Source organism: Bemisia tabaci, chromosome 2 (assembly GCF_918797505.1).
Source record: "Bemisia tabaci chromosome 2, PGI_BMITA_v3".
NCBI classification, from domain to species: Eukaryota; Metazoa; Arthropoda; class Insecta; order Hemiptera; family Aleyrodidae; genus Bemisia; species Bemisia tabaci.
This window is the reverse complement of record NC_092794.1, coordinates 79,485,475-79,499,308: the sequence shown is the minus strand read 5'-3', so window position 1 is coordinate 79,499,308 and position 13,834 is coordinate 79,485,475. Positions and strand designations below refer to the sequence as shown.

At 40.2% G+C, this 13,834-nt stretch overlaps 1 protein-coding gene across 4 annotated transcripts in view; it reads right to left on the bottom strand.

Annotated features, from left to right (window-relative positions):
* The window catches only part of LOC109035218 (transcriptional adapter 1), a 94,360-nt gene that overhangs the window by 3,944 nt on the left and 76,582 nt on the right, over positions 1-13,834 (bottom strand). For all 4 annotated transcript variants that reach the window (XM_072296375.1, XM_072296376.1, XM_019048779.2 and 1 more), the window contains one exon: positions 13,038-13,177. In XM_072296375.1, coding sequence (XP_072152476.1) covers positions 13,038-13,177 — 140 coding nt within the window. The remainder of the gene's footprint in view (positions 1-13,037; positions 13,178-13,834) is intronic.

The window sequence follows — 13,834 nt, the reverse complement described above, 5'->3', positions numbered from 1 at the left end:
ATCCATTCAGGGGCCGAAAAACATGTGAATCCTGGCATTTCTTAAGGGAATGAGTTAGCGACTTTGCCGCAATTGGACGTATTTCTACCAAACAGACCTATGTGGAGGTGAGAAATATGGGGTGTGCTCGTTAGTTCTCTGGCCGTAAGAATAAATGAGAATAATAAAGCGCCAGTGACGTCAGCGGCGACGATGGAGGCTCCGATCCGCGGATCCGTCTCTTTAACTCATGAGCCCTGTCCACAACGCTCTCTTGCCACGCCCGCAGCTCATGAGTTCCGCATTCAGTTGGCACATAGGTCTGTTTGATAGAATGTAAAATCCCGCTTTTCCAATTCTTCAAAAGGAATCACGCCCACTGACCACATTGCTTCTTATCATGAGTGGCGGTAGCCACCACCGGGCAAGTAACCTATCCTCCAACAATTGGCAACACAGCACAGCCCGGTCGAGGCAACGACACCATAGTTACACGAACTTGGCTTATTTGGGTTTTTAGTTGCGGTTCAGTAAACTTTTCAAAGCAACGGAGCGACGGATTTCAGAAATTTTGGTGTCTAAAGATGCGTCTCGGTCCCGTCTAACAGACTGTTGAGTTTCAAGGAGGTTGATGATTTATTAAACGAGATAATTACGCATATGTGCCTAAAATAGCAAAAAGTATCCACTTTTGACCATTTTCACGCTCTGTCAAAGCTATGGAGAATACGAGACATCGGAGCCCTATATAATGTTATATCAAAAGAATTGTCATGTTCCCGTGTAGTGCGCGTTTAAGTTTCATTAATAACCAAGGCATCCTAAGAAAAATATTGCGTCTAAACTGGTTTACAGGTGCAATGGGCGACCCGACCTGCTGACGTTTATCATTGAATTTCTCGCTTACACTATTCTGGAATGAAATTATGGTTATTTCGAGGGAACATCCTGAAGTTATGAGGATTCTAAAAATTATATATGAGTAGGGGTTTACTTTTACCGTTTAGGCTGTAGCTTTGATTATGTCCCAAAAATCGTAAAACCCGAATTTACTAACACATACACACGGTAGAGTGACAATGTTAGTGCTCTCTGCAGTCAGCATCTCACCAGCGGAACAACAAAACAAACCACGAATGTTAGGTTAGTTCCTGTTTCACAGAGCAACAAAAACGATCGATACAATACGGAATCATTTGGTTTCAATCATTTCAATCCATTTACGACTTCAACAATGTTTGTGACAAGCATTATCATCGTATTTTACAACCTGGAGCAGAAGTTTATCGCCTCATCGTGAAGTGAATTCTGAATATCCAATCTTAGAACTCAAAACCTCACCATTCTACTCTCTCATTGTTCTCTCTTCATTTTTGGTTCAAATCAAGCGATTTAAAGTCGCTTCACTAAAATTATGTGATCTTGAATCCATTCAAGAGTGTGAAGCTCACATTTTTCTGGCATTACAGCCTTTTTACTCCTCAAATTCTACGGATATGAGTCCATTTCGCTCAAGGTTTTTCTGAGCGATACCAAGTGTTTATACATTTAAGATAAGTGAGGTTTGTCTTTTGGTTCTTCTTTTAGCAGTTTTAAAGTAAATTAGGTATTACAGTACCTTCGTCCAGTTTTGTTTCCTTGTTTAATGTTTGTTGAGAGTCTTTCTACGTGAACACTCAAGGACATACATACTTACGCTCAGGTACCAATACCATTGTTTTTCTCTCACGTCAGGATGTACCTTTAAGCATGCTAATTTACCAAAGAAACTCCTCCAGTGATAAATAATTTTAAGCTTTATTACGAAGTGAAAACCTCTGTGTGGTGTCGCTAAATTTCTCAGATAAGTCTCAGTTTAGACACGTAGAACAGACGTTCACTTTTGTCCGTTACGATCCCTGCTCTTATAGCTTCACATCTTACTTTGATCTCTGATTCATCGATTAATGGCACTTTTAGTTCCATTCATCATCAATCAGTTCAAAGCTATCTCAACGATGAATCATCAAACGTTATATCAAGGAAGAAATTTTCTGCTGAAAGCTACGACGGAATTGACATTGCAACTCAACTTACGAAAGCATGAACCAAGACATAAGAATCTGTCTCAAAGTGAACATTTTTTTCAACTCATCAGGCAGTTTAGCAGGTAAGAAATCTACAGTTGATTAATTAAGGATTACCAGATTACATGCACACTGGTTTTCCAACATTTACGGTAGATAGGGATATTTTTATTGATAATGATTAATGACGAAACGAATATATCAATACCATGGCCAAACTGGGAAACTACTTACCGCAATCCACAAAGTTCATCCTCAAAGACTTTCAGAGTATTTTCATTTCTCTGCTGATAAATAATTCAACATAATTTCTGAAAATTGTGTAATTAATGACTTCGATGCGCAGAATATTCTTTTCTGGGATTTTTAGCGTAGTGGTCACTAACTTTTCCCTGATTTTGGAATGTCCTCTTTTGACATTAGGTGTCTCAGATAAAAATTCTTTTCACAAAAATTTCAAGTTTTTACTTGACTTAATTTTAAGTGTTTAGTCTCTTTAAACTGAAAAGTCCAATTTTTTTACTGGGAGAAGGAATTTCAATGCTCCGCAGCAAAACTACCTGACATATTTTCACAGTGAGGAGGGCTTGATTTCCTAACTTTTACAGAACCTGTCACCCTGTCTATCCCTCAGAAATTCAGTGAACCAAATGAGATTCAATGAGGGTCGTTGATAACTTTACCACTAAATTGATACCGCTTAAATGATTTTGGAGGGAGCAATTTTACCTACTAACATTGTTGTCAAACAGGGTTTATTCATCAGAGCCCTGAATTGAGGAACCAAGAGAAAATAATTTGTTTTCATTTACTCCTCAAAGATGAAATTGACCATGATGCAGGTCAGTACCTACCTATGAGAACTATATAGATCTCATAAAATTTCAGTAAACCTTGTCGCTGGGGGAAAGATCTAATACATACTGAAGATAATCATCGAATAATGTACTCTCCTAAATAGACAAAAATTACAATGAAAATGTTCATTATTTGATGAAAAATAAAGTACAAAAATTTTCAGAGTCTCAGAGGACGCCAAGAACGCCAAAAAATCTTAAAATAATTTCCTTTCACAAACAAAAATAAAAATGACACTGAACATTTCTAGCAGGGCTTCTTTATAATCAGAGAACAAAAATTTTGAGAGCTTGACACTTTTAATCCTTACAATTTTTAGATTGTAACACTAATGATGTCTGGGAAGCTATTGAATGCCCTGATTTCCAAACTTCTATTACTCAAGCAGCACACATTTCTTTGGATTTCAATTCCATGGTAAAATTATTTCTATTGCATTGTAGTGTTGAGAATGTTGCCTATTTACTCATTGAAGGAACAATTTTTAGAGCAATTAATTTGAAATAAGTACCTACCGTACCTAGTTGCAATTTATCATTGAATTTCTTCGTATTTCTTTTCTTTCTTCTTTTTCTTTTCTTGGGATTCTACAATTGTATTTCTTTTCAGGGATATCTACAGTTGTGTAGATTTTGATTTTTAAAACTAATCTCTTTTTAAAACTAAGAGAGCGTTGAAATAATTATCACTTACCATGTATAACTTTCTGCAAAATTTGCCTCAGTTGATATTCTCACAAGTTCAGTTGTAAAGTCAATTCAGCCATAGCTTTCCGAAGAAAATTTCTTCTTCGATCTAACAATTAATGATTAATCGTCGAAATAGCTTTGAACTGATTAATTAAAAGTGACAGTCAAGGGTGTAAAAAAATAAGACGGATCCGAGAAACTTTGCTACACAGCAAGGAGATATCCACTTCATAGCTATAAGCATTAAATGGATTACATTTTGCAATTAGGAGCCACTATTTCTGGTCCATTTTAGAAACAGAATACATGCTATTGGTTTCCCTATGCAGATATGTGTTTTTATGGGAGAGCCAGAGGTAATGGTTCCTTATTGTAAAATGTAATCCAATTCCTTCACAAGTGGGGGACTTCATTTGGTAAAATAACAGTTTTCTTGCAAAAATGAGATGATATAAACTCCAAAAAACCCAAAAACTTGGGTAAAGAGACTCCGGGCAAGTCACCATCCTCTTGCCAAAAACCTCCAAAAGCTCTTCTTTGTTCCCCTCTTCAGTGGAAAAAGAAAATATCACACTACGACAGTTTCCATTTCTGTCATAGAGTACCCCAAGCGGACCAAAGAACGGAACTCTTAGTCGTTTACACATTTACCTATTTAACAAAATCTCCAGGAGGTCACAGACAGGCTGGCAGCCCCTCATTGGACCAAAACGCACACCGTACCATTTTTTCCTTGTAGGTATGTGCCTCGAAAGTACATGAAATGACTCCTTGAGGGGCGGGCAAGTTTGATTGAAATTCACGTTGTCCTCTGAAAATGAGCTAAAATTTCTACTTACCTTGAAGAAGAAGAAAATCGAGTTATCATTTTCTTCCATACACGGTAGGTATGCCTATGAGGTATGAGAGGCACCAGGAACGCCTTCCAAAATTATTGATGCAACCCGCACGACTCCGAAGTCAGCGGAAACTTTCTTGAAGCGTCTCCTAAGATTTTCCCTACGCAATAATCCCCTTCAAAAATGAATGATGCAACAAGCGCGTCCTGTTTGACCACGAAAGCTCCTCAGATGAGAAGTCTTTTGGTCTGGTCAGAAAAATATTCGAACTTTATTTTTCATCTTCTCTTCTCATTTCCCGCATTGACGGAGGCGACATTTTTTGGAAAGCATGACGCGCCCGGCCCAATGCTCTCACTGAGGATCAACCTGTAGATAGACTACTAAAAATATTTAGCAAACAGATGTTCGGGCTCACTGAGAATGAGGCCAATTTCCGAACTGATAGTACGGGATCAGAATGGAAAAAGTCAATTATGACTACGAGGAGGCTTTGTACACTTCCAAATAAACAGTGCCGTCTTTGTTGTACAAGTATTCCTGAACGATCATTCATAATGGAAGGCCATATTCTATTCGCACTTTTTTTTACGCATTGGGCCGGGCGCGTCATGCTTTCCAAAAAATGTCGCCTCCGTCAATGCGGGAAATGAGAAGAGAAGATGAAAAATAAAGTTCGAATATTTTTCTGACCAGACCAAAAGACTTCTCATCTGAGGAGCTTTCGTGGTCAAACAGGACGCGCTTGTTGCATCATTCATTTTTGAAGGGGATTATTGCGTAGGGAAAATCTTAGGAGACGCTTCAAGAAAGTTTCCGCTGACTTCGGAGTCGTGCGGGTTGCATCAATAATTTTGGAAGGCGTTCCTGGTGCCTCTCATACCTCATAGGCATACCTACCGTGTATGGAAGAAAATGATAACTCGATTTTCTTCTTCTTCAAGGTAAGTAGAAATTTTAGCTCATTTTCAGAGGACAACGTGAATTTCAATCAAACTTGCCCGCCCCTCAAGGAGTCATTTCATGTACTTTCGAGGCACATACCTACAAGGAAAAAATGGTACGGTGTGCGTTTTGGTCCAATGAGGGGCTGCCAGCCTGTCTGTGACCTCCTGGAGATTTTGTTAAATAGGTAAATGTGTAAACGACTAAGAGTTCCGTTCTTTGGTCCGCTTGGGGTACTCTATGACAGAAATGGAAACTGTCGTAGTGTGATATTTTCTTTTTCCACTGAAGAGGGGAACAAAGTAGAGCTTTTGGAGGTTTTTGGCAAGAGGATGGTGACTTGCCCGGAGTCTCTTTACCCAAGTTTTTGGGTTTTTTGGAGTTTGCAGCTTCAACGAGCACACCCCATATTTCTCACCTCCACATAGGTCTGTTTGGTAGAAATACGTCCAATTCATAGTATGACAAACGCAAAGCTGATAATTTTGGTTTTTTCCCAATTCTGTAGGGGAGCGCTTCAATGACGCAAAAATGTACGAAAAAATAGCAAATCTAACCTCGAATTTAGAAAAATGCCAAAGTTTCCTTCGTTCTGCAAAATTGTCAGTTTGCAGATAGGAGATATTGTTAATTAGCCATCGATAACAAGCGCAACAATAAACAATTAAGGGTGAGAGGTAAGGAAGAGAGAGAGCACGAGAGGAAGAAACCAGGGTGGACAGTGAAATTCAGGGGTGGACAGAATATAAAAAGGGAGCTACTATTATGTCCGACCTGGATTTTGAGGGAGTCTGGTCGATAGTTTCTCCACAAGGACCTAAGGGACATAATGTGACTATTTGATACTATCTTCAACCAAATGGCAAATCGCTTGCTGAAGTAGCAAAATTATGTTCCACACATTTCAGCCCTCAGATAGTTCAGAGGCATAGTGAGCTCTAGTGAGGAGATTTCAGGTTAAACCACAGGGATCCTCATAAACTTTTCTTCACTTCAGCGAATGTTTTGTTTTGATTTTTTCTTCCTTTTTTTCATCTGTATACATAGCTTTCTTTTTGTGGATGTTGAGTGGTGAACATTGATAATCTATTACTGATTATATATGAACTATTATTGGATATAATTAATCATTACTTAGGGTTTGCATAATTTCTTCATTTTCAAATTCCCTGACTTTTTCTTGACTTTCCCTGATCTTTACTCAAACCTCTACTTTTTAGAGATTTAAAATGAGGAAAAAGGCACGCAGAAGATATTCACGCTCAAGCGAACCACAAATAGCACCAACTGCAATTAATGAGCCGGCACAATTCTCGCAAAATTCCCTGACTTTCCTAGGTTGCTGCAAATTTCTTGACTTCCCAAATTGTCCAGACCACCAAAAACCTTGTTGAAATGAGCACTGTTTACGTTTCAACGTGTTCAAAATAACTTCCTTCCAAATTTTTCTTTGTTTTCCTCTCTTCATTGTTGATCATTTGCTAGTTCCATCTGTGAGCACAGTTACCAAGGAGATATGATTGCCAATTGATGAAGATACACCGCTAGTAAGCCGGATTTCTCACAAAATTGTAACCACCAGTTATTAAATTACAAGGGGAATAAGAGTATTAACCCCTATTAAATAAGGGTACGAAAGAAGATGGTTAGCATTAGCAACTGAGATAGCAACCGCCAAGCTGGGCTGTACGTAGCTGGCAGAAGTGAAAAATTTCAAAACAAAACGTGACACGAACGAATTTATAAAAATTACACGAGCACGCCTGTACTTGAGCCTCAGAGCTCTCGGCTAATACACACACCTTTAAGCTCATATCATACTAGTTGTGTTCAGCGAGCTGTGCGAGCTGTCACGCCTAGCCGGGGAGTGCCCCTGGACCCCCGGTTCCTCGCTCCGCGATGAACTTGCGACTCGTGCCGCGAGCCGCCCTCATAGCTATAAACTTTTAAAGGAACGAGTTTACCTTTCTTTAACGAAGTGGTAAATAGTGGCGAGGATGTTATCTTTGGCTATGGCCGCCATCTTGAATTTCAAAATTTTGAAAATCTGACCAAAAATTCGAGTTTTTCGTTGAAAAATACCCCCGGATACAGAGTTTCACGAAAATCGAGCGAACAGGAGCCGACTTAGCATTTTAAGCCACGGTCGCCATCTTGGATTTTGAAATTTTAAAAATCTGACCAATAATTCGAGATTCCCGTCGAAAACTACCTACGGTTACCGAATTTCACGAAAATCGAGCGAACAGGAGCCGACTTAGCATTTTAGGCCACGGCCGCCATCTTGGATTTTGAAATTTTAAAAATCTGACCAAAAATTCGAGATTCCCGTCGAAAACTACCTACGGTTACCGAATTTCACGAAAATCGAGCGAACAGGAGCCGACTTAGCATTTAAGGCCACGGCCGCCATCTTGGATTTTGAAATTATGAAAATCGGACCAAAAATTCGAGTTTCCCGTTGAAAATTACCCCCGCAAATCAAGTTTCACGAAAATCCGTGGATAAATACCCCCTGAAACCTGAAATTTCATCTAAAATGTTATGACGTCACGCGACAGGATTGAACCTGTTCAGCGCGGTTCGCGTGAACAACCGTAACCGCGTATTTCCAATGCATTAGTATAGGGAGAAAGAACTTTCCTTTTTTTTGGGGCATTTACCACGGCATTTTTGTCTAAATTTGATTTTTCAGGCATGTAGAGAAGGTTCTTAGCTTCATTCTTGCCAAGTTTGAAGGAAATCGCTCCGACAGTTTTTTTGTAAAGTGTTGTTGGAATCTCGGTGCAGTAGCTTTATATGATTAACTAGTCGTAATTAGCTCGCTTCGCGAGCTGACACATCTATCCGAGGAATGCCCTTGGACCCCAGTTCTTCGCTTCGCGATGAACTTGTGACTCGCTCCGCGAGCCGCCACCGCCCCGCATAGTTTTTAGCATAAGTGAGAAGACAACATCTTCGTCTTAATCTTCTTTTTCACCAAGTTTAACAGAAATTGATGTTCCAGGAGCAGGTACCGCATTTTGGTGCGGGGCCGCCATCTTGAATTTTGAAATGTTGAAAATCTGGCCAGAAATTCGAGTTTCCCGTCGAAATACACCTCCATCTCCTAATACCGAATTTCACAAAAATCGATGGATCCGAAGCCGAGATAGCAATTTAGACCACGTTTGCCATCTTGGATTTTTGAATTTTGAAAATCGGCCCTAGAATTCTAATTTCTCGTCAAAATATACCCCGTAATACCGATTTTCACAAAAATCGATGGATATTAGGAAGCGAAATAGCATTTTAGACCACGGCCGCCATCTTGGATTTTAAAATTTAGAAAATCTGACCAAAAATTCGAGTTTCCCGTCGATAAGTACGCCCGGATACCAAGTTTCACGAAAATTCGTCGAAAAATAACTCCTGAAACCTTAAATTTCGTCTATAAGCCTGTGACGTCACACGACAGAATTGAACCTGTTCGGCGTTGTGCGCGTAAACAACCGCGTATCCCCAATGCTCGACTATAGGGAAAAACAACTTTCCGCTGTTGCGGGCGTCCTAGGCAGCGGATTGTAATCGGAATAATTTTGATCAACTTCTCACGACAATTGCTAAGCGTGTATTAAGTTTAAAGGAATTCGCTTTGGCCAATTTTTCTCTGGGGGGGGGGGGGGGGCGGCGGCAGAGTGAGTGGTACCTGCAGCTTTATACAGGGTGTCCCAAAAGTCCCTTCCACCCCCTCTAAAATTTTACCTTATTAATATTTTGAAACGAAACTTTGGGGATGTTCATCGATCAATGTAAGCTACTTTTGGGGCCCCCCAAAATTTTCGGGCCCCCTTGTGGGGAGGGGCTGCTGACCCCAACTTTTTTTTTCAAATGGCAACCCCTATCTTGTGATACCTCATTCAAAAGAACATAACAAACTAAGAATTTTGGCGCAAATCGCAGATCAATATCTTAATTTTTGACCGAGTTATGATAGGTCAAAGGTCAAATTTGACCTATTTTCAAAAAATCATAACTCCGGTTCAAATTATCGTAATGAAAAAAATAAAACGGGAAAATTTACCACATTGTAGGCACTTTTAAGGAAAAATCACAGAAATTACTTCAAACTACTTTTAAGGGGGGTTTTGGACCCCCAAATACGTCAATTCAAAGGTCATTCAATTTTCCCGCGAAATAAGCCAATTTCCCCCAGATTTGCCTCCACATTAGTTCAGTAAGGTCAAAATCAGTTCAACATTACGTTGGCAAGTCCCCAAATTTCGGGAAAAGTTAAAAAAAAAAAAAATTTAAACGGTCAAATTTTATCACCTTTAATTTCGTTTTTTTTTAAACTTTTCCCGAAATTTGGGGACTTGCCAACGTAATGTTGAACTGATTTTGACCTTACTGAACTGATGTGGAGGCAAATCTGGGGGAAATTGGCTTATTTCGCGGGAAAATTGAATGACCTTTGAATTGACGTATTTGGGGGTCAAAAACCCCCCTTAAAATTAGTTTGAAGTAATTTCTGTGATTTTTCCTTAAAAGTGCCTACAATGTGGTAAATTTTCCCGATTTATTTTTTTCATTACGATAATTTGAACCGGAGTTATAATTTTTTGAAAATAGGTCAAATTTGACCTTTGACCTATCATAACTCGGTCAAAAATTAAGATATTGATCTGCGGGTTGCGCCAAAATTCTTAGTTTTTTATGTTCTTTTGAATGAGGTATCACAAGATAGGGGTTGCTATTTGAAAAAAAAAAGTTGGGGTCAGCAGCCCCTCCCCACGGGGGCGGGGGGGGGGGCCCGAAAATTTTGGGGGGCCCCGAAAGTAGCTTATATTGATCGATGAACATCCCCAAAGTTTCGTTTCAAAATATTAATTAGGTAAAATTTTAGAGGGGGTGGAAGGGACTTTTGGGACACCCTGTATAGAGTAACTAGTCGTGATTAGCTCGCTTTGCGAGCTGACACGTCTAGTCGGGGAGTGCCCCTGGACTCCAGTTCTACGCTTCGCGACGAACTTGCGACTCGCTCCGCGAGCCGCCACCGCCCCGCACAGTTTTTAACATTGATGAGGAGACAATATCTATGTGTTAATCTTCTTTTTCACCAAGTTTTACAGAAATTGATGTTCTAGGAGTCCGGACCGCGTTTTCGTGCGGGGCCGCCATCTTGGATTTGGAAATGTTGAAAATCTGACCAAAAATGCGAGTTTTCCGTCGAAATACACCTCCTAATACCGAATTTCATAAAAATCGATCGATATCAGGAAGCGATATAGCATTTTAGGCCACGGCCGCCATCTTGGATTTTGAAATTTTGAAAACCTAACCAAAAATTCGAGTTTCTCGTCGAAAAATACCTCTGGATAACGAGTTTCACGAAAATCGATATAACAGGAGCCGACTTAGCATTTTAGGCCACGGCCGCCATCTTGAATTTTGAGATTTTGAAAATCCGACCAATAATTCGAGATCCCCCGAGAACAATACCCCCGTTTACCAATTTCCACAAACATTCGTCGAAAAATACCTCCTAAAACCTTAAATTTCGTCTATAAGGCAGTGACGTCACGCAACAGGATTGAACCTGTTCGGCGCGATGCGCGTAAACAACCGCGTATCTCCAATGTAATACTATATGGAGAAATAACTTTTCGCTCTTGCGGGCATCCGAGGCAGCGCATTTGAATGGGAATAATTTTAATCACCTCCTCATTACAATAGCTAAGCGTGTACCAATTTTAAAGGAAATCGCTTCGGCCAATTTTTATCTAGAGGGGGCAGAGTGAGTGGGAACAGCAGCTTTATATAAAGTAATAATAATAACTAGCCGTGATTACCTCGCTTTGCGAGCTGACACGTCTAGCCGGGAAGTGCCCCTGGACCCCAGTTCTACGCTTCGCGACGAACTTGCGACTCGCTCCGCGAGCCGCCACCGCCCCGCACAGTTTTTAACATTGCTGAGGAGACAACATCTATGTCTTAATCTTCTTTTTCACCAAGTTTTGCAGAAATTGATATTCTAGGAGTCCGGACCGCGTTTTCGTGCGGGGCCGCCATCTTGGATTTTTGAATTTTGAAAATCGGACCTAAAATTCTAATTTCCCGTCGAAATACACGTCCTAACACCGAATTTCACAAAAATCGATGGATCGGAAGTCAAGATAGCAATTTAGACCACGTTCGTCATCTTGGATTTTTGAATTTTGAAAATCGGACCTTAAATTCTAATTTCCCGTCGAAATATACCCCCTAATACCGAATTTCACAAAAATCGATCGATATCAGGAAGCGATGTAGCATTTTAGGCCACGGTCGCCATCTTGGATTTTGAAATTTTGGAAATCGGACCTTAAATCCTGATTTCCCGTCGAAATATACATCCTAATACCGAATTTCACAAAAATCGATCGATATTAGGAAGCTATAAAGCATTTTAGGCCACGACCGCCATCTTGGATTTTGAAAATCTAACCAAAAATTCGAGTTCCCCATCGAAAAGTACCCAAGATCTCCGAGTTTCACAAAAATCGATCAAACAGGAGCCGACTTAGCAATTTAGGCCACGGCCGCCATCTTGAATTTGGAAATTTTGAAGATCTAACCAAAAATTCGAGTTCCCCGTCGAAAAGTACCCTGGATCTCCGAGTTTCAGAAAAATCGATCAAACAGGAGCCGACTTAGCAATTTAGGCCACGGCCGCCATCTTGGATTTTGAGATTTTGAAAATCCGACCAATAATTCGAGATCCCCCGAGAAAAATACCCCCGCTAACCAATTTCCACAAACATTCGTCGAAAAATACCTCCTAAAACCTTAAATTTCGTCTATAAGGCAGTGACGTCACGCAACAGGATTGAACCTGTTCGGCGCGATGCGCGTAAACAACCGCGTATCTCCAATGTAATACTATATGGAGAAATAACTTTTCGCTTTTGCGGGCATCCGAGGCAGCGCATTTGAATGGGAATAATTTTAATCACCTCCTCATTACAATAGCTAAGCGTGTACCAATTTTAAAGGAAATCGCTTCGGCCAATTTTTATCTAGGGGGGGCATAGCGAGTGGGAACAGCAGCTTTATATAGAGTAATGATGATCACAGCTCTGTGGTTCAAGGAGTGTTATTCCGACACTTCCGCAAGTGACCCTCTTTGCAAACTCGATTTTTTCTTTCTTCCAGGGCACATAGACAAAAACAGCAAAATAAAGGTCCCAAAGTTTTGTTTGAAAAAATATCCGGTCGTACTCCTATCAAAATCAAGGTGTGACACTTAGTGAAATTCTCCTGAGAGACTAGACTGAAGCAGTAGTGGCAACTGACCAATAGGACTGTTTTGACTCTTTGAGCCCTGTTTTTCCATGCACTACACAGTCTCGCTTTTGACAGATTTATGCCTTAGTTATGCAGCGGAGGTTTCATTTGCCGGACAAAAGATCATGCCTTAAGTCAGGAGCTGCGCAAAAATGGTAGCTCTTAGAACTTCAATGCAAATGTGACTGTTCATCAGGGTCAATAGATAAAAACAATTCAAAGAAAAAAATTGGTGATCCATATGGGCATAAATCACATGATCACATGAGTGGGGTCCTTTCGCCGTCCATCTTTCTGAGCACCAGTAAATACACAGGAAAATACATTTTTTTGAGCTAGAGAGAGAATTAACTTACAAATCTTTAGTCAAGTCTGGATAATTACGCAAAATGGGATTGGGCATGGGAGTGCCAATACTGTAGATAAAACGATTCTCTCGTACTTTGAATCCTTTTCGCCCACAGAGAACTGCAGTGAGTAAATTTTTCAAGAAATACTGGAATCAGAGGAAGAAAAACTATATTGTAAGTGCGTAAAATAAGGATAAACAAAGAAAGAGACGAAGAGAGTTTCCAGGTCACCAAAGAACAGTGGTCTCTGTGTCTTTGTCAGAACTCGAAATGCGAGCAAAACGTGATTTGCTCTCTACGATCTGCGCAAACTTTCTATGAGCCACCGTTTCCGCACAACCCGCCGAAAAGAGTTTTGATAATTCCTTACAAAAATGAAGGTTACGAGTACTCGAGTATGGTTTGGGTCGGTCCGGTGAGTGTAAATCACGTAAACAGGAAAACCGATCAGCAGCCGAGCAACGGTCTCATCTCGGATTCCACACGCCTTTTCTTTTCATCGTCCAAATAAGTTTTTTCCTTTATCCCTTTCTATTGTCCTTACAAAACAGATACGCACTGCGCTTTGATTTTAGCCGACGTGTCCTGGAAATTACCGTGATGTCAATCGCATATACGTGTGCGCCAAAACGGAGGCTCGTAGAAAGTTGACGCAATTATGACTTTTGATCTGCACCCTTAGACAAATTCAAAACAATAAACAAATTAAAAATCGATCGTGGTACACATCCTCATAAGGAGTGTGCGGGGTCCTTCTACATAACTTTTCTTCAATATGATAGATCGAAGAAAAGTTCTTTTAA